At 53.8% G+C, this 25,977-nt stretch overlaps 5 protein-coding genes across 5 annotated transcripts; 3 read left to right on the top strand and 2 right to left on the bottom strand.

The window, feature by feature from the left end:
• Nucleotides 1-1,099: 1,099 nt before the first annotated feature.
• On the top strand, nucleotides 1,100-2,401 carry A1O3_08240 (murein transglycosylase; the record flags this gene model as incomplete). The annotated part of the gene is made up of 1 exon (XM_007738338.1): nucleotides 1,100-2,401. One exon carries the CDS (start codon nucleotides 1,100-1,102, stop codon nucleotides 2,399-2,401), a length of 1,302 nt encoding a protein of 433 aa, XP_007736528.1.
• Nucleotides 2,402-3,055: 654 nt separating this feature from the next.
• Nucleotides 3,056-4,895, top strand: A1O3_08239 (phosphatidylserine synthase; the record flags this gene model as incomplete). Its single annotated transcript, XM_007738337.1, has 4 exons — nucleotides 3,056-3,316; nucleotides 3,383-3,732; nucleotides 3,794-4,611; nucleotides 4,648-4,895. 4 exons carry the CDS (start codon nucleotides 3,056-3,058, stop codon nucleotides 4,893-4,895), a joined length of 1,677 nt encoding a protein of 558 aa, XP_007736527.1.
• A 6,126-nt stretch (nucleotides 4,896-11,021) lies between these two features.
• A1O3_08238 (serine/threonine protein kinase) lies at nucleotides 11,022-12,902 on the top strand (the record flags this gene model as incomplete). Its single annotated transcript, XM_007738336.1, has 1 exon — nucleotides 11,022-12,902. One exon carries the CDS (start codon nucleotides 11,022-11,024, stop codon nucleotides 12,900-12,902), a length of 1,881 nt encoding a protein of 626 aa, XP_007736526.1.
• A 1,769-nt stretch (nucleotides 12,903-14,671) lies between these two features.
• On the bottom strand, nucleotides 14,672-19,583 carry A1O3_08237 (uncharacterized protein; the record flags this gene model as incomplete). The annotated part of the gene is made up of 6 exons (XM_007738335.1): nucleotides 14,672-16,626; nucleotides 16,680-17,384; nucleotides 17,480-18,220; nucleotides 18,276-19,248; nucleotides 19,298-19,477; nucleotides 19,554-19,583. The coding sequence occupies 6 exons, from the start codon at nucleotides 19,581-19,583 to the stop codon at nucleotides 14,672-14,674; spliced, it is 4,584 nt and encodes a 1,527-aa protein (XP_007736525.1).
• A 1,711-nt stretch (nucleotides 19,584-21,294) lies between these two features.
• On the bottom strand, nucleotides 21,295-23,501 carry A1O3_08236 (uncharacterized protein; the record flags this gene model as incomplete). The annotated part of the gene is made up of 7 exons (XM_007738334.1): nucleotides 21,295-22,196; nucleotides 22,249-22,464; nucleotides 22,521-22,559; nucleotides 22,643-22,727; nucleotides 22,780-23,117; nucleotides 23,163-23,337; nucleotides 23,391-23,501. The coding sequence occupies 7 exons, from the start codon at nucleotides 23,499-23,501 to the stop codon at nucleotides 21,295-21,297; spliced, it is 1,866 nt and encodes a 621-aa protein (XP_007736524.1).
• Between the last annotated feature and the right edge of the window lie 2,476 nt (nucleotides 23,502-25,977).

Raw genomic sequence — 25,977 nt, 5'->3', positions numbered from 1 at the left:
TTGTGTACAGTGTGCGGAGTACAGAGTCCACTACTACTTACTAACCTGCCGGGATGTGAGCGAATAATGGCGACAATAAGGTCTGGCTATCAATCTTCACCTTCGACTCTTTGCTCCGAACAAATCTAACTCACAAAGCCTCGGCGTTGAGCTGTCCCAACCCCGTGTCGTGTCACATTCGCTGCACATAGGGCACCAGATGCCTCGAGCAACCAGGCTCTCAAGATGGTGGTACGTAAGATGTTGTGTGCGAAGATCGAAATAGCTCACACTCCACAGCCTTCTTCTCCACCCTGATCTCTCGACTCTTGAGCCTTTTCGCAGTGGACGGGGCTGATGGCGTAGCAGGCTCTGGTCGAGGCGCTCCTCAGCGACACTGGTAGAAACAGCCGTGGCTCTGAGTGGCTCTGAGTGGCTCCCCTGGAGTGCCTAGGGAGGCGAAATAGGGGAAGGCATTGTTGTGCTATGGAGCCCAACTGGAGGGTGCTCAAGCCACTTTTGCTCCAGCCTGCGCAAGTGCATTGCTACCATGCGAATCCTGCAAGCCACCGAGGCAGGGGGCAGTCGGCCACAAAGAAAAATAGCGGCTGTCTGACGGCAGCCACCGTCACGTCACATGGCGTGCGTGTCACCTACGCGTGAGTCTTTCTTTGTCTGCTGTTTTCTGTCAGACGCCAGCATATTGTGAAACCTGGTGTCGCCACCAACGCCACGTCAGCCAATGCAGGAACCAACAACCAAGCGAGGCAGGAACCACCGCACTGCACCGGCTGCTGGTTGGCTGCGGCGGCGGGTGGCGCTTTCCTCCCGTGCAAGGTTCTCCCTCCGCACCCGGTTCGCATACATTTCGGACAACAAAATGCCCTTCTCCCAGCTCGCTGCAGTCTTCTCTTGTCTCCTTGTTCATCAATCATTTGGACTTTGCCCGTTCCTTATTCTTCGGTGCACTCCTTCACTCATTCTTGTTCCTTTGGATCTCTTCCATCCCTTCCTTCAGATTCAGACGCTCGCTTGAATACGTTCACTTGGTTCTTGTCACCAGATCTACTACACTACTATATCACCCTCGCTTTGACCTCGCCATAAATCATCCAAAACCATGAAGGCCTCAATTCTCGCCCTCCTCGGGGGCGCCTCCGCTGCTCTCGCTGCCGTCCGCGGGTTCAACTACGCTTCCCAATCTCAGACCTACGATACCTTTTCGAGCCAATTCAAGATCGCCGCCAGCCTGACTGGAGCCAACGACTTCACCAGCGCAAGATTATACACTATGATCCAAGACGGTACAACGTCCACCCCCATTACTGCCATCCAGGCTGCTATTGATACCAAGACCACCCTTCTCCTCGGTCTGTGGGCGTCCGCGGACCAGGCTACGTTCGAAAACGAGATTACCGCCCTGAAGTCCGCCATCCAGCAGTATGGATCTGACTTCGCCGACTTGGTGGTGGGTATCTCGGTTGGTAGCGAGGACCTCTACCGAATCTCTCCCATCGGCATTGCAGCCGGTAGCGGTGCTGGTCAGACTCCTGATGTCCTCGTCAACTATATCGGACTGGTTCGGGACGCAATCAAGGGCACATCGCTCGCAACCAAGCCTGTCGGCCACGTTGACACCTGGAACGTCTTTGTCAACGACACAAATTCCGAGGTCATCTCGAACTGCGACTTTCTGGGTCTAGATGAGTACCCCTACTACCAGACTACCGACGAGAACTCCATCGGCAATTCTGGCGAACTCTTCTTCGAGGCCTATGACAAGGTTGCTGCTGTTGCTGGAGGCAAACCCATTTGGATCACCGAGTCTGGCTGGCCCACCTCTGGTCCCACCTCCAACTTGGCCGTCGCCAGTGTTGACAACGCCGAGGCCTTCTGGCAGGATGTTGCATGTGAGCTCGAGCACCGTGACATTGACTTCTGGTGGTACATCCTTGCCGACGCTGGCGCCTCTCCTTCTTTCGGCGTAAGCGAGAATGGCAAGCCGCTCTACAATCTTGCCTGCAATTCCACATCTGGTTTCCACACTAGCTCCACCTCCTCCTCAACAGCCTCCGCCACCGGAAACTCCAGTTCCACAGCCACTGCCAGTGGCTCGCACACTTCACACGCGTCAACGAACGGCGCGGGAACAACCACCGAGAGCGGTTCGGAAACCGCCTCTGCGACAGGTTCCGCAAGCACTAGCACCGTTGTCGAGACTGCCTCTGCAGGTGGCTCCGGCTCCGGCTCCGGCTCCAGCGGTTCCTCTGGCACATCGGGCGGCACGCCAGCGCAGGCCACTGTCACGGCCTCTGCAACCTCTACCGGAGCAAATTCTGCCTACACCGGCGCGGCGTCTAAGATCGAGGGCTCGATTGCAGGCCTTGTGATTGTTGCTGGTGTGGCTGCGTTTGCTCTGTAGACCTTCTGAGGCGACATGCTAGCTGTTGATGGACACCTCCCGGCCCCCAACATCTGATATACACGCAGAAAGAAGCACGCTATGCCGAGGGCAACAATTTCTTTGCAGGCTGTCTCAGCCTGTCAGATGATATATGGTTCTGGCTCCTAGCCTTGCAGAAAAGGGCTACTGTAAATACTCATTGGAGGCATCGTAAATAAAATTGGATAGGTATCATAAGGCATCGGCGTTTTGAAATTATGGTGATACTATAGATACATCACACCGAATGATATACATGGTAACAAAACTTTAAAATAGGTGATAGCGACAGAGAGAATGGTTGGTATGTCTTCTGAACAGAGATCATCACAACCATGGCTGTACCACAGTATGTTATGCAAATCTTGTTTAATTCCCAGTCTCGTAATAAATCCCAGGCACCTACCAGGAAGGTGCCAGGTATTGTTAGCTGTGGGCATGAGTGTTAAAGCGGCATTGAAATGCCTCCGGGAACCAAGTGACCTGGGGTGCTCTACCTCCGCATACTATGGCTAATTAATCCGTAGTGTTGTTAGAACATTTCATCCATCCGCTTGTAAAGGTTCCTAGCCAGCAGTATGGGGAGGAGGGAGCTGCATGCGAGGTAATCTGCACGCATAGCCTGGCGTGGACATGTTGGCGAGGAGCATTGGAGTGCGAGTTCTTCGAAACTGCGCCCGAGGCCGCAGAATTTCACCTCCGCCAGCAGCTCGGACGGTGACAAGACGATTTTCCTCATCCTCCACGACCGCCGCTCATCATGGTCCTCCTCCGACGGCTCACCCTCTTGCAGGTGTCACCTCGCAACTTGACCACGTCGCACCTCGGTTCGAGATCGATCCAGACCAGATTGAGATCCTCGAATCTCCCACCGCATTCTATGAAACCCTGAAGGTACCTGATACTCCCCCGTAGGGAGACTGGCAAAAGAGAAAGCGACCCAGCTAAGGCATTCTGTAGGCTAAAATCAGAGGAGCGAAACGGAGAATATACCTCTCGACTCTATACATCGGCAAAACCGAACATGAGTTGATCAGTACTCTACGGGAGGCGCTGGAGGACAGTCCGAACCTCGAGCTTTCGATCCTGACAGATGCGTTGAGAGGGACCCGGGAAGACCCTGAGCCGTCATGCGCGACTCTATTGGCACCTTTGATCTCGCAATTCGGCGACCGCGTGAGGATCTCTATGTTCCACACGCCGAACTTGAACGGGTGGAAAAAGAGATACATGCCCAAACGTATCAACGAGGGTTGGGGTTTGCAGCACATGAAGCTCTACGGGTTTGATGATGAGATCATCTTGTCCGGGTATGCCACAACCTGCTTGCTTTATGGCCTTCATTATACGAGTCTTCTAACCCCCACACAGTGCCAACCTGTCGAACGACTACTTTACGGATCGGCAAGATCGTTATCACGTCTTCACGTCCAAAGAGCTCACCGAATTCTATGCGGCGGTCCACGAAGCGGTTTGCGACCTGTCGTATTCCCTTATACCGTCAGACGAGCATCCGGGGGGGTTCGAGTTGATTAGTCCGCATGAACGCGGCTTTCCAGATCCGTTATGGCATACGAAACGATTCAAGGCGTACGCGAAGCAGACCCTCGAACCACTGATTCACAAGAAAGCGCGCCAGAAGATGTTCCCGGTGCCGTTTACTCGGGACAAAACGTTTGTGTATCCACTGGCTCAGTTCGATATACTACTCGGCGAGCCCAAGAACATCTCATTTCTCGATTATGAATTTGCGACCTATACCTCGACCGAGAAGCCCGCGATTACGCGCCTGCTGACGAATCTGTCTGAAGACGAACGACTGCACCAATCGACATGGACGTTTACTGCAGGATATTTCAACATCGACCCCGACATTTGCAAGCTTTTGGTCGCTGCCGCTCCGGAGGCTGCGGCGGGAGTCTTGGGCCCCGGGACCAAAGCATTTGAGAAAGCGTGCACAGTCATCACAGCGTCGCCCTGGGCAAACGGGTTTTACGGCAGCAAAGGCGTGAGCGGCATGTTACCTGCGGCGTACACGCTCCTCTCACGGAGGTTCCTCCGCACCGTCGCCAGCGCGGGCAAAGAAGACGTGATCCAGCTGAAAGAATGGCGCAAAGGCACGGTCGGCGAGCCTGGCGGCATGACCTACCACGCCAAGGGGCTTTGGGTGACGCTTCCACCTCAGCCGAGTGCTGGGATTGACTCCACACCAGTGGATGAAGCAGGACCCAGCATCACCGTCGTAGGTAGTAGCAACTATACGAAGCGGAGCTATAGTCTCGATCTGGAGATCGGGGCCATGATCGTCACGGGCAACGAAGGCCTGAAGGCGCGACTGAAGCAAGAAACAGAGAATCTACAGGCCAATTCCGCGGTCGTGACGCAAGATGACCTGGCCAAAGTCGATCGCCGCGTCGGTCTGAAGGTTCGGCTTGCGCTCTGGCTTGTTGAGGCTTTGGGCGGTGCTCTTTGATCTGGGCTACGACATCGAAACGGTGTTTGTAGACGACCAATCAGGCACCTCGGGCACCAGCACGTTTTCAAGAGCTCACGTCTTTCCCCGCTGCTTGCCTTTCAACCAAGCAAATAGACACGATGACATTCGGCGCTCGATGTGAAGATTGAGAACTAAGCCTCCGCAGATACCTGTCGACCTAACAACTCGAGTCCTTCTCAATCGTCTTCATCGACATCTTCTCGCCGGGGCATTCCCTCAGGTCTCGAAGCATGGCACGGAGCGTTGTTTGACTCATCCTGGACGACAAGGCGATCCACCAGCATAAGGCTAAGACATGACCATAAGAGAAAGCAGCATAAGACTAAGACATGACCTTAAGTAAAGACAGCGACGACAGGGCCATTGCGCATTCGTCCTCCTAGATGAGAAGCAGTCGTGCCTCGAGCAATGCCGAACCAAACCAGAGGAGGGTAGAATCGAATCGAATTGGCCGTCTGAACATGCTGCACAGTCCGATTTGATCCGATCCGATCTTGATGAAGGAACTGTATTTGTACATCAGATTGAACAGCGCTGTCTTGACAACCACCTCTCCAGGTCCAGGTCCAGGCTGTCAATGTCAAACCTTAGGCATTCCCAGCCTTGTGTTGTGCTTTACCCAGAAGGCTGGTCTAGGCGTGCTATCTATACTGTATAGGTATATAGCATGCGCTCCCTCTACGACCCTTTGATAGAGAAGATGGAACGTTGCCATCCTTCAAACCTTTGATAGAGAAGATGGAACGTTTTAGCATACGCTCCCCCTGCAACCCTTGGATAGGGAAGAATGGAACGTTTTTGCATGCGCTCCCCCTCCCTCTGCGACCTTTGATAGAGAAGATGGAAAATTTTCATCCTTCAACCCTTTGACCTGTGACAGGCCTATGAGGCAAGATGCTGATTGATAATCACGACGAGACCTGAGCGAGCGGGAGAGAGAGAGAGAGAGAGAGAGAGAGAGAGCAAGACCAAGAGCCCGACGGAGCGTGACGAAGAGAGCAAAGCTTATCTGGTAAAGGGGACACGAGCCTGACCGAGCCTGAGATGGGAATATTCACAGTATCGGCGATGGGGAGGGGCGACAGTCGTCCATAGGAGGTCGAATCCCTTTCTGGTCTGACCAGAGCGAAAGAACTGTGTCGACCAGAGCGGAGGACCAGCCAAACTTAGTCTCACCGCCTTCCCATTGGATTTCCATTTTTTCTCGACACGCCTCACCTGACATTCGAGATATTCCCGTTGAGACCCCATTCCATTGGCAATGTCGGCAGCGTTGATCGGGGGTGTCCACTCTCCAGACCACTGTTATAATGGATGTAGCGAGATAATTGCAATAAAGCATCGAATGCGACATGGCAAGGTGGACAGTGGCACAGATGCATTGCTTGAGGGTTGGCGATCAAATTTTGCTAGTGCCCATTTCAAGAATTAGTCTCTCCGGATGCCCAAGCCAGGGTGCTCGCATAGATCACTACTCTGTAGTATGCTTCACGCAAGAGTGAGAAGCCAAGCGACGTCGGTGAAATATCTTCGAAAGGACATGCGCGGGGAGAGCCCGCCGAGTCCGCAAGGTTGCAATGGAATGGAAATGGAAGATGCGATCTCCAACCCTCAGAAAGTCGGTATATACACCGCCATCCGAGGGGAGAAAATTTTCAAGCTGGTGGAGGGTGGGAATGAGGGCTGGATGGATTCGCTTGTACAGAGTGCATCGAGATCTGTCCACCGTAACGAGATGCGCGAAAACGCAGCACACGCGAGACTTTTCGGGGAAATAAGTCTTACCATCTTTTGCCAACTCACATCCACGTACAAATAATGCCTCCGCTTCATTGCCAATCTATCAACTGGTGCAAGCTGGTTTGCAGTAGCCGGGGAAGTCGACTGGCTCCAACTATATCCTGGAGGATTCGTACTTCATCGGCGGTCAGAGTAACGATCTCGATGGTGGAATTGCGCACACCGTGTGCACAGGGTTCGCAATGTGAGAGAAAATTATCCGGTGATAATTGAGCTTCATGGCAATGATTGAGGTTGTATCCGTACAACCTTGGCAGACAATGCGCCGCCGAGGGAAGTTCAGCCAGGTGAGAAGAGAACAGCAGCGTCCAAAAACAAAATCTGGCTCAAAGTGCACCCACGATCGACATTTGGTGGAGCCGACGGGGACATGCTAAAGGAGCCACAGCACCAGTTAGTTCGTAAGATTCGAGCGAGCAACGGCCCGTCTCGCCGGCGGACGCGTGCTTTGTCCTATAGTCCTAGTAGGTGCTAAGTAGTAAGTAGACTGTAGGAGGGATCCAGCCCGCCAACAGCTCTGTCAAGAACGGAACAGAAGAAGATGCGCATTTGTGAGCTGCGTTGTACGGAGTACGGATCCAAGAGTGGGTTAGCCGCGTCGGAGCGAAAGGCTGCACCGCCGTGGTCGAAGTCAAGGAGGCCACGTTTGTGGCGCGTCTCGAGGAGAGAGGATGCTATGGCGCTTATGCAGAGCCTGCATATTAGTAGCATTGTCGCGATTCGAAAATGTCCGCCGGGTCGCTGGCTGCATTAGAGCGCCTCAAGTCCAGAGGGATGGCGCCGTTGAGGAAAGCTCCCAAGATTGAAACTCCTTTTACACTGTACACCGACACTTGGGCAAACATGTGTCAAGTTCGACGGCATTGGTGGCCCGGTGGGTGCTATGACATTGGCTCCATTACCAAGGCGTTCCATTGCAACATCGAGCCTTTTGTAACAAGTAGACCATTAGAACGAAATAGGGCATCGAGTACTTTGTGAAGAGTCCTCCATAGACAGCACGGATACTCCATAGTATGTTGGCTTTCCAGGCAAATTGTCTCCGGCTGAAACAGCACCCACTTGTCTTGCATGGCCCTTAAAACCGCCAGTGTCAGTGTCTTTGGCCTTGGAAATTACCGAGATGATCTGTTGCGGCTTCGCCTGCCAGTCAGCTTCTCCCTTTCACTTGGTTAGCCCGATCAAAGATAACAATCATCTCAACATCTTATCAAACCCCGACAAGGAAAATTGATTGCTGATCAACCACGGTATCGACAGGCGCCGGCTGCTTCTAGTCCTGACCACAGGCCTGCTTTGGTTACAAGTCTTCTACTCGTATTGGCAGACTTGGAGGCCGTCGAAACCCCTGGAACCTGATGGAAAGTTGAGACTGCAAAATGATCGTCCCGAATGCAGACCCTGATTCTGAGACACTGAGCTGGTCACATGACATATTTGTTGATCATCTCGGATTCATCCAAGAGCTTGCTTGGATTGCTATCGCAGCCCACGCTGGCCTGAGTGGAACAATATGGTGTTCTCTCTTCACACCGAGGCCACGATCAATCAAATCACGAACTGTTCCTCGTTTTATCCTTAGATTTACTGTCATCGCCCGCCAACGAGCTTGATAGTCTCGTCCTGTGTTGTGTACGGATACTCCGTACTCTGTACAAAGATGGCACGAGCCAAGTTTTGCGGGGTATGACCAGGGGCCGCGTGTTGGGAGGACGGATACTGTATGGGACCTGGGTACGTAGGCAATCCCAAACTTGCTCGAAGGGTCGACCGACTACACTCAGCCCGAGAAGCGCCACGGTCATCCGCAAATCACGACCTTTCCGCGTGAAGCCCAATCGGTCTTGTCGGCTGGTAGATCATAGTGCCGTAGGCCTCAGGACAACTTGAACCGAATTTGGCCGCTTGGAAGCAACCTGAATGAACACCTCATGCGAGAGAAGTGCGGCTGATTGGCTGCTGGATCAGGTTTCAGAGATTAGGGACTGGCCCCCTTAGGTATGGCCGATCATTGTGCACTGTACTCGTAGAGATACACCCCTGCTCCTCCAGGTTCGCCATCAGCCCTGAGGGCTGCGCTGTTTGCGGGTCGGTCGGAGGCAGCGTCACTCATGATTGCTGTGGCGTGACTATTGGCTCAGGGACACGGAGAGGACAAAGCGCAGAGCCGAAAGCGGAACATGAGATGACTATCGAGGTGGTGGATGTCCGTCACTCGCGAAGGGACTGTGAGCGTACGCCGTATTGTGGTCGGGACATGGGTCGAACCTGAGACGTTGGATCTTGGGCCGATCTGAATACCCGCTCAAGGCCAGGTCTGATGCGTCGACAATGAAGCCTTGTGTGTTACACCAAACCCACGACAAACCCACGATGGCGCCACGCCTCCAGCGTTGGCCGCCGGCAGCGTAGAAGTGAGCACGCAAGCTGCGAGCAGCAAGCAGCAGGCCGCAGGCCGCAGGCAGTTCCAAGTTCCAACTGGTGCACCAGGCGGTCACGCGCTAGGAGGAAATTGGCCAGAAGACGCCAATCCCAATGGAGCCTACGCCATGTAGCTTATGCAGCGCAGTGCCTGACTCGGGGCTATCCTGGCACCTACCTGGCTATTCTCATACTACAGCAGTAGGCGCAGGCACCTGACACCACCAGCACCACCAGCACCCAGCAGCTCCATCGTCTCTGCTCTCAGTGGCTGTTGTGCTGGCCGCCGATTCCATGGCCTTCCAATGCTCCCGTACTATTTGCTGACCCGTGACACAACCTTCGGCCCTCCTGCCCTCCTACGCTCGGTCCTCGGACCTCCAGGCTTGCCACTAAACTGCAGCCCTCGCTCCCCATCCCGGTCCAGGCGCTGCTCGTTGTCTGGCGGCGTGCACGCATGGGCCTACCGACTCCCCCCCAAGAGTCGCTCATTCATTGCTATCAATCCACTTCTGCCAGGGGCCTATGAGGCTACCGCTACTAAGCTCGCAACGGCACCCACGGAGACCCATCGCAGCGACAACAGGTGGCAGACCGACACCGCCTCGCTGGCTGGCCCGTTGTCTTCGACTCACCACTCCCAGACCACCTCTTCTATGTTTACCTCACTCTCCCTCCCTCTTATCACCCCGACTCTCACCGCACCCTAGATCCCTCCTGCAATGTGAAAAAGACAAGATTCCTCACAAGGGTGAAGTTCTTCCTCCTACCTCAAATCACACCTGGCTGTGTCTCTCCTTCTGAAGTCTCTACGTCTCGACGACCGTTCTTTCCCTACATTCCTCAGCTGTCACCTGGCGACACCTCACCCCACTGCTGTCTCCTCCCCACCTCCCGTCGTCCCTATACAACCACACGACTCGGACCAAAGATCACAGTTGTACCTATAACCCTCCTATACCTTTGAGCTGTGTTCGGGTTGTCGGTGTTCTCAAGGCTATTTGGACTGTCTACCTCTCTCGAGTCCTGCTGTCCGCCTGTCAAATCTCGGCCTGCCTGGTGAATCATTGTGGTGCCCTTGGGGAGAGCACCCCAAGCCGCCACCACAATAACAACTTGCAACAAAGGAGCTCCGCAGTCCTTTGGGACAAAGGAGCATCGACGGTTCAATCGTCCAAGTCGACTTGCAGCTGACCTTGGTCATTCACGACAGCCTTGGTGGCAACTCCTGTGGCCGGCCGCCTGCTGATATTACCGTCTCCTCTTGACACACCTACATTCTTCTGGCATCAGCTCCACCTATTCGACGAGTCTCCTTACCTCTAATAATCTCTTCGACACTTCCTCTATCCTCACCTCCTTCTCTCACTATCCTTTGGCTTTGCCGGAACAAGTCCAAACAGTGACCATGACTCAATAACTCGACGCTCTTTACTTGTTCGACTGCACAACGGGCCCCTCCAGGCTCTGCGTCATCGACCAGCTCTCCTTTGTTTTACGTTAACGACCTATTACCTCTCTATGAGCCTCTGATCACACACGACGACTAGGAGTTTCACGGGTGTGTCCCGACTAGGTGCTCTTGCACATGATACGGGTGGTTGAAGATTTGAACTTATACGGTGGATCTATGCTTGGTGTCTCGGTTTCAGCATTCGACGTTGTCTTCTCCCATTGAGCACAGCTGCTCACTCACGCTTCTCGCAAATCCTTTCCTGTCTATACGCCTGTACAAAGCTCACCAGGTCTATATCTCTCGTCTCTATCCGGAACAAAAAAAAAGCATCTTGGTTGCAACACCCCCCAAAAAAGAAATAGACCGCTTTCAGCCGTCAACTACGTCTGCCTCTATCATACACCAACACACTCCATAGGCCGATCATGGAGTGCATGAAAGCTGGGTTCCGCAAGGATGAACTGCTCGATGGCCGGTTCAGAACCATCGCACCCCTCAACCACGGGTCGTTCGGAATGGTTTTTCTGGCTGAGGACACTCGGACTGGAGAAGAGGTGGCCGTCAAGTGCTTGACCAAGCCCTCTGTTGCAGCTCACACCAGCTCCGCTTACAGCGCAGACGAAGGAGCCGAAGAACTTGCCTGCCACGCTATCTTGAAGCACCATGATCATCTGGTTAACCTCATCCATCACTTCGAGACCGAGGCTCATACCTATCTGGTTTTGGAATACTGCTCTCAGGGCGATCTTTACGAAGCCATTCGTCTAGGTCATGGACCACTCCAGACCGAGCATGTCCGACGCTTTATGCTACAGCTGATTAGCGCCGTCCACCACATGCATGCCCATGGCCTGTTCCACCGAGACATCAAACCTGAGAACATTTTCCTTACCCATGATGGATCCTTGAAGCTTGGTGATTTTGGCTTGGCCACTAGAAGCCTCTGGTCGTACGAGCCTTGCGTTGGAAGCGACCGATACATGGCCCCGGAGCAATACGACCCTGCTGGAAATGGCTACTCACCGGCAAAGGCGGACATTTGGTCAATCGGGATCTGCTTGCTCAACGTCTTGTTCGCCCGGAACCCCTTTGTTACCCCAACGGAGTCGGACGTTCTCTTCGCTGATTACCGGCGAGACCGTCAGTCCTTGTTCGACATCTTCCCCGGCATGTCTCAGGACACGTTCGAGATCCTGTCCATTGCTCTGGCCCTCGACCCTGCCAAACGTGACATTGGGGCGCTGAAGCAAGCTGTTCTTCGGGCTGTCGCTTTCACTACAGATGATGAGTCGTTTGACGAGTTCTGTGCCGAGGAACGTGACGTGGTCCGGGCCAGCGCGAACCGTGAGCCCCTACGGACTCCTTCAATCCAGAGTCCTCACATGGATGGCGAGTCCTTCCCTTGGGCCAAAGCCTTGCACTCGAGTCCTCAGCGCAAGCTGCAACAACTGGCGTCCATTCCCGACCTGTATGACGAGGATCTCTTCGATTCCGAGAAGAGCATGAAGCTCGGCGAGTCTTGGTACTCTGGTCACAACAACACACCTTCCCTGTCATCGGTCTTCGACTCGGCCTACGGTTCCTACAAGTCCATGGCGATCAAGCGTCCGGCCCTCCGCAACCCACCTCAGGCAGACCCTGTGCCGATTCCTCATTCTCTTCCTTCTCGTCCGTCGCGGCCCATCCCCACCATGTCATCCGTCTTTGGAAAGAAGACCGATGCCGTGGCCAAGAGCTGGAGCGACATGTTTGAGGAGGATGAAGAGGAAGCCGAGTCGGAGCGTGAAGCCGCCTTGGCATTGCGTCGTGACCAGAATTCCCGCAGCTTCAGTCAGGACAGCAACAAACGTCTCCCTGTTCCTCCTGGTGTTCTGACCGAGTCCAAGAGCCGATCGTCCAGCAATACTCGTCGCAGCCGTACCCCCAGGCCTGTGTCACCTACCAAGCCCAGTCATGGTTCGAACGAGAATGATCCCTTTGGATGGCGCCTTCGGACCCCTCGACATTCACCAAAGCAGATGCCGGTGGACAAATGGGCGGCATTGGGCAATCGACGACGCAATCAGCAGCCGGAGACTGAGGGCCAATTGTTCAGTACCAAGAAACGCTCTTTCACCACTGGATCGCGCAAGAGACCGACGGTTGTGTCTGGATTTGACCAGCATGCTTGGCAACGACGGGATAGCCGAAACAAAGCTCGTCCGGCCTATCTCCAGCATGACTGGCGTCAAGGCAGGATGATTGACTCGTCGACAGATGAGGATGATCATGAGTGGGTTGGAGGTTGGCATAACTTCCATTTGTAATTCTTTGGAGCATCACATGCTTTTTGTCCGCTTTTCTGAACTTGTGTGTGGACCGGGTGATTTTTGATTGCAGGGGATTTCTAACTGGGCTTTTTGTTGGTGGCGGCGGGCCACGTATACACATACTCGAATCACCCTCGCTTTTTGTCTGGATTGGGACCTTGACACTGATGACTTTGCAAATCCACATGGGTTTGTTTCTCGACGAGGTGTCGTGGAGTGTACCAACAGTACTGAACAATATCTGGACAATCAATGGCTTTGGAGTCAACAGGCGGGACGGGTGAGGGAGTGTTTTTCAAGTGACGGAGGATTTTACATACAGCATGGTTCGACGAGGACAAGGTTAGTTAGGTAGGGGCCGGTTCACCAAAAGGCGGGTTTGGAGAAGCAAAAACCATGGACAAGAAGCGGACGGATACTTCAGAATTGCATCAATTCTCCTGACGGGGGTATTGTATCATGTAGTGAACTCTCGTAAAATGGAGAATTACAACCCTCTCAATAAATTTGGCTGTATTTGGTGTCTGGTGTTTAGTAGTTATACTCTGCTTACTGGTAAAGAGGAGACTACTGTCACGGTTCCCCCAAACTGTTACACCACGACAGCTGCAAAAAGGACGAAGTAATTCACTCGTGAATTAACCACTTGGTAAAGAGGAGACTACGGACTCGGAGTATCATTTTAATATCGGACCATAGTATCGTATGAGATATAGGTAGGCAGATAGGGAGGTATATAGGTATATAGGTATATATATATATATGTGTGTGTGTGTGTGTGTGTGTGTGTGTGTGTGTGTGTGTGTGTGTGTGTGTGTGTGCGCGCGTGTACCACTACAGGAAGAAAATGCCTGTTATTATTGTCAATGTTATGTTATTGTGACCATCCATCTGTATAGCTCTCACATCTCGTCTGAGGACGGATAAAATATAATATATGAAACATTATTTTCTTGTTTATCCCCGATGCCTAACCTAACCTAACGAACTACCTGATCGACCTGGCCTGGGTGGAACACGACCAGTTGCTTACTTACTTGCTTGCTTGTGTCGTACACGGTTGACCTAAACTGTTACACCATACCATACCACAATAGTCGCCAAAAAGGACAAAGTTCTCGTAACTAATTCACTCGTGAATTAGCCACTTGGTGTATATATATAACCGTTATAGTTTACTTGCTCAGTTGGTCAGTTGCCTACTTGCTTGCTCGCTTACTTGCCTGGTCAGTTGCTCACTTACTCGCTCGCTCGGCCCAGGCAGTCTATTCCCACGGTATCCGTTCTAGACCACCAAGAGAGAGGTACATACATATCCGTATATATCCATCCATCCGTACAGTATTATACATGTCAATGCGACATGAGATGGAGATGGAGCAGCAAAGAGACAAAGAGACAGAGACCAGCCCTAATTACAAAGGGCTTGATTTCTTGAATTCTTGATTTCCATTCGTGCATGCCATGTCATGCTGTGCTGTGCTGTGCCATGCTGTGCTGTGCTTGCTACTATGATGAGAGACGATAGTGGTATAGTGTAACTGTCAAGATTTGGATCTGCCTGAATCTAATCCCGCACTGCGACGAGGACAATGCGAATGCGAATGAGAAAGCGAATGAGAAAGCGAATGAGAAAGCGAATGAGAATGAGAATTCGTTTCAAGCTCTCTACTAAGAGTGTGCGAATGAGAATGACAATTCGTTCAAGCTCTGAGTGTGCAAATCAGAATTAGAATTAGTTTCAGCTCTGAGTGTGCAAATCACAATCAGTCGCTGTCACTCAAGACCAGTGCGTCGTCCATACTGGCTCCCGGTCCGTTACTGGCTGCCCGACTCAACACATGCGCTGGGTTCGTCGACGACTCCGGAGTGGCCGAGGCTGAGTCCGAGTCCGAGTCGCCATAGCCGGCATCGTCATCCTCCACCAGCTCATCCTCTTCTTCTTCCTCGGACTCGTATTCTTCTTGTTCATCCTCATCCTCATCCTCATCCTCATATTCCTCCATCAGTTCCTCCTCGACGTCTAGTCCCTCTTCTTCCCCTTCTTCCCCTTCTTCCCCTTCTTGGTCGTCATTGTCATGTGCCCCAATATCGACTTCATCTGCATCCACACTATGCTGAGTATGGTAATGGTATGGCTGTCGGTATCGATCAACATCCTCCCCATCATCCTCGACTTCATCACCGCCTCTCACTGCCTGGCTGTGCTGAGCTTCGTCTTCCACGGAGTCCTCAACTCCGCCTTCTTCTTCGTCCCCATTGTCACGCGAACCAGACTGGAGAAGCTCGTAAGGATTCTGTGTATGCTTGTAGGCAGCCTTCGCAGTCCCATATATACCGTTGTCTCTCCAAGCCGACCCCTCCGAATCTGACCGAGGACGTTTCGCGGCATGGTGCATGCCGACGCTGATGTTGTTGTGGCTTTGCTGTTCAATATGATCATCGTCGTCATGAGATCGTTTTCTTTCGGGGCTGTGGGCCAGCCCAGATATTTGCCCGCTGCTTACACTGTACCCCATCGCACTCCTCTTTGACATGGCAACGGGGATATAATCCGAACCCGACCTCAATGGCTTCGTGGCTAGACCATGCGCTCCGGTCATGCGAATTCGTCTTTCTGTTCGCGACAAACTGGTTCCGGGGTTGGCCTGCGAAGGTTGATAGTCGTACCCATTGCTTCTAGCCAGACCAACACCGCTTGTTGAAGGAGTAGTCCCGACACTGGCTTCCAAGGGTTGACTCTCGCGACTGGTTCGGAATTCTTCGTCCTGCTTAATTTCCTTCTCGAGAGTGACCGTCTGCTCTTTGAACCATCGCGCTTGTTCGGCCATTGCTTCTCGCGCTTCTCTAATCTGGCGGAGAAAGTCATCTTCGACGGGAGGAAGGCTGTTCGTCTTTGGAGTCGTTTCTTTGGATTTCGGAGGGGATTCCACAGAAATGCTGCTGGCCGCATGAGGCGATGCCGCCGTAGAAGAGCTCCGGACTGACCCGGCTGGGCCCGCCCGCCGGCTTGATTTGGCAAGGATGGCTTTCCTCTCTTCTTCTTGACGTCGCTTTCGAAGGGCGAGAGTCTGTTCGGTGTCCGGGATAATGGAGATGTCAGGGTCAATGCCCATGGCCTTGAGTCTGAAGTAATCGGTGCTGGTCGTATCGACCTTTTGACCGGATATTGACGGCCGCAAGTCTTGGTTGCTGACTGAGCGCCCAAGTGTCGATCTGGCCGAGAAGACCGAAACGTGATGTGCTGGTTTGAAGGTGGATGCTCGGAAGCTGGGGACCGGGGGCACCGAACTTCTGGTCGAAATACTGGGCTCGGAGAAAGTGCCCATCGTCCTAGATCTCTTGTGCCCTGGATTTGAAGGCGTCCCCGTGCTCGCCCCCATTTGTGAGACGGCAGGGCCGGACGGATTTTGCCCAGAGAAGCTTTTTCGCTTTTGGCCAGCAACTTTGCCCGGTGTGCTGTCGACTTGAATCATGTGTCTGGACTTCCGAGCTTCGGTGGCTTGTTCCACTTCTTTCTGCAGACGTTTGGTCTCCTGAGTGGCACGGATGATCTCCTCCAATTCCTCCTCACTTCTCTTCTTCCGTTCTTGCTCGGCTCTCATTGTCTGCGCAAACTGGTGGCGTCGATTCTTCGCCCGTCGATTAAGTTTGTTCTTCCAGGCTCGTGTTCGCCAGATATACCCGAATTTCCGTGCCAGGACCCGCGAGCGGATAGAAACTATACAGAGTTGTGAGCGGAGACGACCACGAGCGCAATGACACAGTACTTACCAACAGCGGCGTCGTGGACCTCGATCCGATGCTGATTTAGCGCTGTCCGAATGAGATCCGGAAGAGTGTATTCAATATAATGCTGCATCAACCCGTTCTTACGCAGCAATGCTACTTTGGCAACATTGGCGACAAGTTGATCCCGATCCACCTCAGCAAAGACCGGCTCTGTTGAAGGGGTGATGGGAACCTGTGGCGGACCTGCCCCCCCTGGAGATGCTTTTGCAGATGTAGTGGGCCGAGCAACTGGCTCTGTGGATGGTTCGGCATGAGAATTTCCCGGGGACGGTTTGGCTTGGGCCTGATCGGCGGGCTTGAACGTTGGTAGTTGGACAGGCGGAAATTTGAATCCTTCTGAAGCAGGTTTGGGTGGTGTTTCTGAAGCCAACGGAGGGGTCATCGATGGGAAAGTAGGTGTTGTTGAAGCGGGGGCTGAAGGTGTTGTCGGTTTGAAAGAGAACCCTTCGCTGGAACGTCCGCCCGCCGGTGTTGATTGGCTGGGTGTTGATATGGTCTGAGCAGGAGTCGCACTCTGTTGAGAAGCCTGAGGCTGGAACATAAAGGCTGGTGCTGGAGGGAAGCCGATCTGTCGTTTTTCGGTCAACTGGGAGGCAGACTCAGATGCTTTGGCTGGTTGTTCGACAAAGGGTGCCAATTTGGGGATCTGAAATGGTGTTGTTGCTGAGCCGATCTTTGTTTTGGACTCTGCTCACAACAAAGTGATTAGCAAGACAGACACAACGCACTGAGCTTCCAAGCATGCGACGACAGCGGTGAGGTAGTTTGGGGGAGGATGTTACCTTCGGATGGCCCTGGCACAGCTGGCAAAGTTGCCCGTGGGCCGAAAATGGGGGGAATTGCAGAAGAGGTAGATGTGGCCGCTGCTGGGGTGGTGGGAGTCGTGGCAGAGGTGGTGACGGCCGGTCCGAAATTGAAACCGGTGAAAGTCGGTGTTTTCACGGAATCACTGGTGGGAGAAGGTGCTGTTGTCTGGGATGCAGCCGGTCCAGTCGAAGGGGTAGGGTTGAACTTCAGCTCTTTGGGGGGCTGAGTGAAGCCTCCAAAACTGAATCGTTCTACCGGCTTCGGACCAGCGAGAGGGTTGGCAAAGGAGGACGACGAAGACGGCGAACCAAAACCAGCAGAGAACCCAGAACTGCCAAAGCTTGATGAACCAAAGCCTGTTAGTTGACCAAAGGTTGACTTCTCAGCCGGCTTGTTCAAGGCCGGAGCGCTCTCTCCGAACTTGGGCAGAAATGTCGAGGCTTCGGGGTTGAGTGTAGAGAATGGAGAGCCAAATGATGAAGATTTGATCGAAGTGGCCGTGGGTTTGGCTTCAGAGACGAACATGCTCTGGTCATCCTCTCCAAAGGCTTCTTCGTCCTGTTCCGGGCTATCTTGTTCTCTCTCCGGCTCTACCAAACCCTGTCGAATAGCTTCGGCGACGGGCACGCCATTGATGACAGCAGTGAGTGTTCGGTGATAGCGTTTCTTTTCGACGTAGGTGTGTGAAAACGACTGCCGACTTGGTATTGAGGATTCTACGCAGACATCAGAACTCCTTCTTGGATAACGTTTGAAACATGAAACACCCACGATCGAGAGAATGAGCACTGTTCGAGGTCACGTCAAGATACTCGTCGCCGTTGTCGTCCGTGGCGAAATAGAGGTCAAAGGCGGCACAGAAGTCTTTGGTCTCTCCTTCGGTATCAAAGCCCAAGAAGTTGGTCACTTCGGCAAGCTCCCAGTCTCTGGATTTGGCTTGCTGAGCCGCGGGCGCGCTCTTGCATGATCGCCACAACGCGTCCAGGGCGGCAAACCGAACAGGAGCAAAGTAGATCTCGGCGACACACGCCATGATGTATGGCACAGCCGTCGACGACAGAATCTTCCAAAAGGTTCCCACTTTACTCTGGGCGATGGCAAACGGCTCCAAAGGGCGCAGAGGGCCTTGTTCGAAAAGGGAGTTACCTGCAGCCATGTACAGCTTGAAAGCCGTCTGTACCCTCATGTCGTCCAGGAGATGCTTGGGCCAGGATTGAATCCGATCTTCGAGATCCGGATGCTGCGATTGAAGCTCGAAGATGATGCAGTATGCCCTGAACTCGCCTTCGTTGGGGGAATGCATTCGTTGCCGGTTGTCATCGTAGTAATACAGCAATGAGAGCAGCGTGTTGTTGAGTTGTTCTCGTTCCTGGTGCGCATCAAAGTGTTCTCCCTCCATGAGATTGTCTGGGTTGGACAATTGATGCAATGAAAGGATATGGAATCTTGCTATTCGCTCGTAGCAATCGACAGCAACCTTGACATCGTCGACATTGGTGACTTGTTGGATCGAAAAGTCATTTCGGATCCCACGGGTTCGATCCCAAACAAACTTGTGGATGGTGGCTAGCCGTTCTTCTCCCCCGATCACTTTGTCAAGGAGGTAGTCCAATGTCTTCCGGAGCGTGGCGGGAGTCCGTATGTCGGAGGGGAGCTGTTCGTCGTACCCGGCAGCAGAGCGACGGAATCGCTTCACCATGCGATCTTCGGAAGGGTTGTCCTTCCCGGTCTCTTCGTCGTGGACCTGTATCCCCGTCAGCACGCCTCCGAGCAACAGACGATGCGAATGCCACCTTTTCCGCCTTGTCGACCATATTCTGGACAATCCGTTCCACTCTTTCGAATTCCGGGCACATTTCCGTGCATGTGCCGACTGGAGTGATGGCCTTGTCCAGGCTGGTCTTCTTGTCCGGGTCCGCAAGGAATCCATCGCGAATGGCCTTTGCCCTCTCCTTTTCTCGCGTTTGCTTGAGCTAGACGTGGATTCGTACGTTAGACGCCTATAGACAAGGTCGTGGTCAGCCAAATGTGGAGGGTATGGCAACGCACCTCTTGAAATTTGGCATAGACGGCATTCATAAAATCGCGGTGGTTTGAGGGCGCAGGCGAGGACGGGCGAGAGGCTGGCGTCGATGATGACTGCGATCGTGGAGCATTGAAGGTTTGCGATAGGTAGCCCCGTCCACGATTCTGTCCTCGCAGACTGGGCGCAGACGGCGCTGTATTCGAAGAGCCGCGTCCTTCTCGAAGTTAGCAAGGGTCTGTCTCGCCGTTGCGACGGCCAGGGTAACATAGAGCCCACCTCTTCCTGATGGTGTAACTGTGCCATTTTCCGACCCTCTCTTGATCGTCCCCGTCCGCAGTTTCTGCAGGAGTCCACTGCCACCGCCAGCGCCGCCGCCAGCGCCAGTCGAGACATTTGCGCCGCCTCTTCCTCGGGCACGACCTGGGGCAGGAGATCCTCGAGGGCTACCGCGACCGCGACCGCGACTGCTGGAGAATGAGGTTGCTCGTCCAGCTCTCGTTGAGCTGCCGCCGCGTTGGCCGCGGGTGGACGGCGCCGACATTTGCACGGTTCTGGTCGATCAACATCGGAAGACTGTCATGGTAGGTCGAGGTCAGAGAGGGCGAGAGGGCGAGAGGGCGAGAGGGCGAGAGGGCGAGAGGGCGAGAGGGCGAGAGGGCGAGAAAGGAGAGGTCGGATGTTGCAAAGCGTGGGGATCAATTGGAAGGGTGCTGATGCATGTATGGTGGTCGATGTGACGGATTGCACGTCGAGTTATGCGAAGTTGACTTGATCTTCACGGTGAGGATCCTGGGACAGGACAATAGAATAGGCTGGAGGCACCAGAGGGATGAGTTTTGGGATGCCGCTTTCATCACAAAGTCTTCTCCGCATTGCAGAACGGACAATAATTGGTGGATGCGGTGAGTGAATAGTAGGTACCTACTACCTAAGGTATGTACTAGTAGGTACGCGTTCCTAGTACCTAAAGTACATACAGTACTAGGTGCCTACTAAGGATATGTAGTCTTAGGCTCTTTAGGTGCTTCTAGGCGTCCCCCGCACCCTTGTAGCGAGCATTTGTCTCGCCTGAGGAAGCCCCTAAGCCCCCCAATTACCTTTGATGGCCGCCTATTCTTGCTACGTACATATATACCGTACAGTACCAACAAGAATAATCCCAAGCGGCGTTCAACAACAGCCTCACTCACTTCTCTGCGATGCATTTCAGAACCATCGAGTTCTTCTTCATTTGTATTGGATCTAAATAACACCCGGAATGTGCATATGTAATCTCCCACGGCCGGGGAACTACCGAATGCTCTTATAACACGCGCTCCCCAAAACAGGATCATTCCCAAGAAAAGAGTTGCAATGGACTCGCCTGCTCAAACTATGGATGCATGGAGCAACCATCGTCGTCAGGCCTCACATTCGGATGCAACTCGTAGAGACACCCTACCCATTACCACGCCAAACTTTTTGCCGGAATCTTGTGTTGTGTCATCCATCCGCAAACGCGCTCATCAAGAATGCACAGAGCCGAAACAGCAAGCTCAGCAGCAAGGAGGGGATCCGTCAGATAGCGTGCTCGGTGCTTACTGCAGAATCGCCCCAACTGACTGACGCTGGCAGTACCCAAACGCGAAAACGTGAATCGCAGTCACTGACAGAGAAGCCCGAGAAAGGCCATTTCAAACCCAGCAGACACACATAGCTGTCGCCCCTCAGCTGACTAGGCTGGATTTCTCTCGTTTCTGTGAGTCAGCCGGCGACCACGTAAGCTCACATTCGATAGAACGAGTTAGACATCATATCCATCTTGATGTCTGGGTGCGACACCATGCTTGGCTGTGGTGCTTCGACACCTCGAAGGGGCAGACTGCGCTGATTGCTCTCGCCAAAGTCCTGGTAGTGCAGTGGATCCATCATAGGCAGGCCATTCGGCATCCCGCTGCTCATATCAGGCTGAATCTGTCCATAGTATGGGTGGCCCAACTCCGGGTTGCTGACAATATGGGGAGTGACACCGAATATCTGCTCCAATGGCTCTGGTCCCATATTTGGCATCATCCCCATCCAGGCTTGAGGTCCCAAGCCGTGGTGGCGCAACCCTTGTGGCGGTAGACACGATGTCATGTCTCGACCGCCGCCATGATGGTCGAGCACCCCTTCGTAATTGTTCGACGACAACTGCTGTTGAGGCATCCCGACCATCATTCCGGGGCCACCGTGGGGCTGATTGACGAGGCTTCTGGGGTCGTGTAGCATCGGGTCACCCAGGGCGTTGACCATGTTGTAGTCGCCCTTCAGATTGCTCATGGCCATGTCATGCTGAAGTTCTTGAGCATGCTGTGGTGGCATTGCAGCGGGCATCCGTCCTGGATTTCCGGCAATCCGTGGCCTGCGCCCGGCAATCCGCCGACTCTTTGCGCTGTCGCCGCCCATTGAACCGCGATGCCTGTTGGTCTGCAGGGTTCCATCACCATGGAGCTGACCCACCGGAGAGTTCTGAGTCGATGAGGCAGGTGTCTGGTCAGCTCCCGTCGCCGACTTTTCGTCGTGAGATCCTTCACTTGAGACTGCTTGACGATGACCGTCCTGGCCAGGCACCTCGTCCTCAGAATCATGGGGCGTGAGCCTGAACCCGTCACTGTAATCATTGAGGAAGACCAGAGCGTCACCGTCTAGGGGCGTCAGTCTACCAGGCGTGCATCAATAGAGACCATCTTGTCTTACCGATTTCGCCCGCTTCGTATTGTTCCATCATCTGTCGGGCTCTGGTAATCTGCTCCAGGATCTCCCAGCGGTCTTCTCTCAGCTCATCCCTCTTGACTTCGAGACACTCCAGCAGGTCACCTGCATTGACGGTTTGCTGATTCTGCAGGTCTGTTGGATTGGTGATGATTGGCTGTGGTGTTCCCATAATAAGATGGACCAAGAGGCTAGTTCTATCTGCGTATCGTCAGGCCAGGTCACGATACCAGACTGTTTTCCAGGCCTAAGCTTACCCTCACGACCGATATGATCTGGCTCTCGGTGGATCACGTCTACAAGGAGGTCAGAAGGTCAGCTAGAGCACCAGGATGGATGACACAGGGGGTATATCTTGAGGAAATCCGTTTGGACGTACGCTTTGGCCAATACGGTGGCTTGGTCCGATTTGAATCGGCCGGTTCACCCCGGGGCATTCCGCCGTTGTAGGGGTGAGTTGATTGCTGCAGTCTTTAGTAGATCGTTCAGGAAACGCCTGCTGGTAGACAGACACACCTTTTTGGGATGAATCTTCTTAATCCAGATCTTGGCCACCAGACGGCAAGCCACCTGCTGCAAGGTCAAGAAGGCCTGCTCGAACCACTGTTCGAGCTTCTCTCGGTCATCTACTCTGATTTGTGACGCGGGAGTCTCGCAAACCAGCCTCACTCCTTGGCCGTTTGCATGTGTCCTCGGTCTGGCCGAATTCCGAGGGTTGATCGTTTTAGATCGATGCCGCTTCGGAGGGCGCTGGAAAGTGTAGGAGATGGAGCCGCTAGGCACTACCTGGGTATCTGATTCAGGTACCTGCTTTTGAAGCTTCGGGGCCCGTCTGGTCGATGCATTACAATTCCCTATACAAGTCAGAACAGATGGCAGAGTGTCCGATAGCGACATACCAATCATCAAAGCGCGGTCCCCCAAATACTGAGCGAAGTTCCCATGAGCGTCTCCGAGAATAGTATATCTATGTTGCTTCAAGTTCGGCGAGACTAGAATTTCGGGAGCGCCTTTCTCCCCAGCCACCAGCCCGATAAAGTCTTCGCACCCTCCAATGAGCTTTTTGATCTCGTTCTGCATGGTAGTCAGCATGTCGCCTGTGAGGCGGCGGTAGGTCTCCGTCTTACGACAACATATCGCTGGTTGGCCTCCTTCGTGTCCTCTGTAGCGAGAACAAGCCTAGAACCATTCTTGGGTTTGACTGGACGAGAATCGAGGAGCATTTGTGGGGAGGGCATTGCGAACATTTCGGCCGTCATCTCCATTGGGATAAGAGGCGTCCTGGCCAGATCTAAGATCTGAGATCTGAGATCTGACTGCTAACCCGATCGCGTCTGGGGAAGGTGGAGCCGGAGGTCGTGCTCCGCAAGTAGTGAGTGGGCCTGTCGGTACAGAACAAGTAGTTAGCATCCTGGGAGCTGCGGCAGATGAAAGCCTAGAAGACGCGCAGTAGGCAGAGGCCTGGGACGAAGCCTCCATAGCCTCATAGTCAGCACACCAGGTGAAGGTGCAAGCTAGGGCGGGTGATGGTGAGCCTCCGCCTTGAGATCTCCCCGGATAAGCGTGCGGCACGGCCATGGACTCTCAATTAGAGCCTGTCAAACCAGCTCTTTTAGCTTTCTGACCTCTCTCCGCAGCTCGCGTACCAGTGTTAGACCATCTCTTTGTTGCGCTGAAGGAAATGACAGTCCATTGCAGCTTGCCCATTTCGCAGCATCACCGAGATGCAACCATGAGATTGTTACTGACCTTTTCCTTTGCCCGCCGTCAGAGAGATACTGTCAAGCTGAGAAGTAAACCAACACCGTGTCGTCCACTGCACCGAGGATCTGGAACGGATGGCTGTGAGATTCAAAGGCTGGCTGAATAGAGCTAGCTTGGTGCCGGTACTGTTTGCACATGCGAATGGGAAGAAAACCAGAAACCGCCGCGAAAAGCACAAAAACAAAGACGAAGCCGACCAGTTGAGATGACTGGGTTACTCTTCCTTCCTAGATAGCCATCTTGGAGCTGTTGCTGTGAGTGAGTCGGGCCTTATTGTTCAGAAGTTGAGGAGGATTGGCCGGGGTGAAGAACGGGACAAGAGAGCTGGCTTCACAGGAGTTGAGAGGCGGGTGCTGAAGACAAGAGGATCGAGGAAGGACGAGACTGATACGGCCGGTAGAGGAGGAGGTGGTGAGCTCAAGATGAATCGAGAGGTACCTGCGATGTTTGCTCTGCTCCTCTCTCGGCTGCTGGAACTCTTGTCTGGACCACGGGAGGATCGGCCCTATTGACTAGCAGGGTACAAGTGGAAGTCGAGGAAACTGGGGGTGAGGGACTCCGGGGCGGTCCAGACGCAGATGTATATGGAATTGCCAATCGGGCGAGGCCTGCAGGTAGCCAATTAGCATGGGCAGCGGCAGGTGGAAGTCGAAGGGAGGATTGCACCGACTAGTCGTGAGCCAACACCCTCCTTCACGGCGACGGGTGACATAGCAGGAGGCAGAGAGGCTGTGTCTAGCCAGCCGATGATTAGTTTGAAGCTTCGGCGGTGTCTGGCAAGCTGGAAGAGGCGTCGACTTGTGTCCCGTTGCACCAGCTGCGAGCCTGACACTCTCTCGCCATGGTGGAAAGGATGGGTGCCAGTGGCCGTCTTGCTGCTGGCCGAGGTCCGCCGCAGAGGCCACGCTGGGAAGAGAAGGGAGAGCCCAGAAGACGTGGGTAGATTAAACCAGTCGGTGCTGGCACTGGTGGGCGACCGAGTCTGCCGGTCTTCGCCTCTAGTATCCGAGCCTCAGTCTTCGACAAGATAGATGACTTCATAAGTGTAGGCCTCTGCGCGGAAGGCCATGGGACGGCGAGGTGAAGAAGGATGCTGGATGCTAGATGCTGGATGCTGGATGCCCGTAGGACAAGGGGAAAGAAGTGGGCTGTTGGCAAACAAGACTAATGGTGAGCCGCGGTGCAGCCGGCCAGCAGAGCAAGCAGCAAGCAGAGCAAACAGCGCCATGGCAGCAGCAACACTGCACCTCTGCACCTCAGCACCTCCGCCTGCGTCGCAGCACCAGCACCAGCACCAGCAGCCGCATCCTCTGAAGCAAACCAGAGGCAAGCCAGGCAAGAGGACACGCTGCGAAGTCTGCCGTCTGTAACCAGCAATCAGCAACAACCCTCTTTTCGACGCGACGCATGCTGCCTCCCGTCTGTGGCACCACCAGACATTAGTATCTGGCAATGCTGACTTGCGACTAGCCTCCTTCGCTTGCCTGGGTCCAAGCCACTGCTCCAATGATGCCGTGGTGAGTGCCGATGAAACTCAGGGACCCGACGTTCTGACCTCGTCCAGCAGTCTGAAGCATCGAGTCCTCCGCACAGCCCTTTGCCTTTCCTCAATTGTTTCGCTGATGCACCACACGCCGATAGACTGCCTGATCCCGGTACCGAGGGACGCTGTGGAACAAGTCCTGAGGGCATCCCAGCTCCGTAGTGTGTGCTGTTCCCACATTCAGTCACCCGATCAAGGACGTCAGCGCCTGACTTGACTTGGTGGCTGCTCAGGCCCAAGAACGCCTCCTCTGCATAAGCACGGTGAGAAGCAAACATCTAGCGTGTCTGGGAATCGTATCGAACCGAGCGGTAACCCATCTCACTCCCCGGGATTCTTACGCGACGCAGCCCAGGATTGAAACAAACATCTCATCTCGAGCTCCGGGGGTGCAGCCGGCGGGAGAG

The sequence above is a fragment of the Capronia epimyces genome, assembly GCF_000585565.1.
Source record: "Capronia epimyces CBS 606.96 chromosome Unknown aczIQ-supercont1.7, whole genome shotgun sequence".
Lineage (NCBI taxonomy): Eukaryota > Fungi > Ascomycota > Eurotiomycetes > Chaetothyriales > Herpotrichiellaceae > Capronia > Capronia epimyces.
Note: the sequence above shows the minus strand (reverse complement) of the source record. Positions and strands in the feature narration are given on the sequence as shown.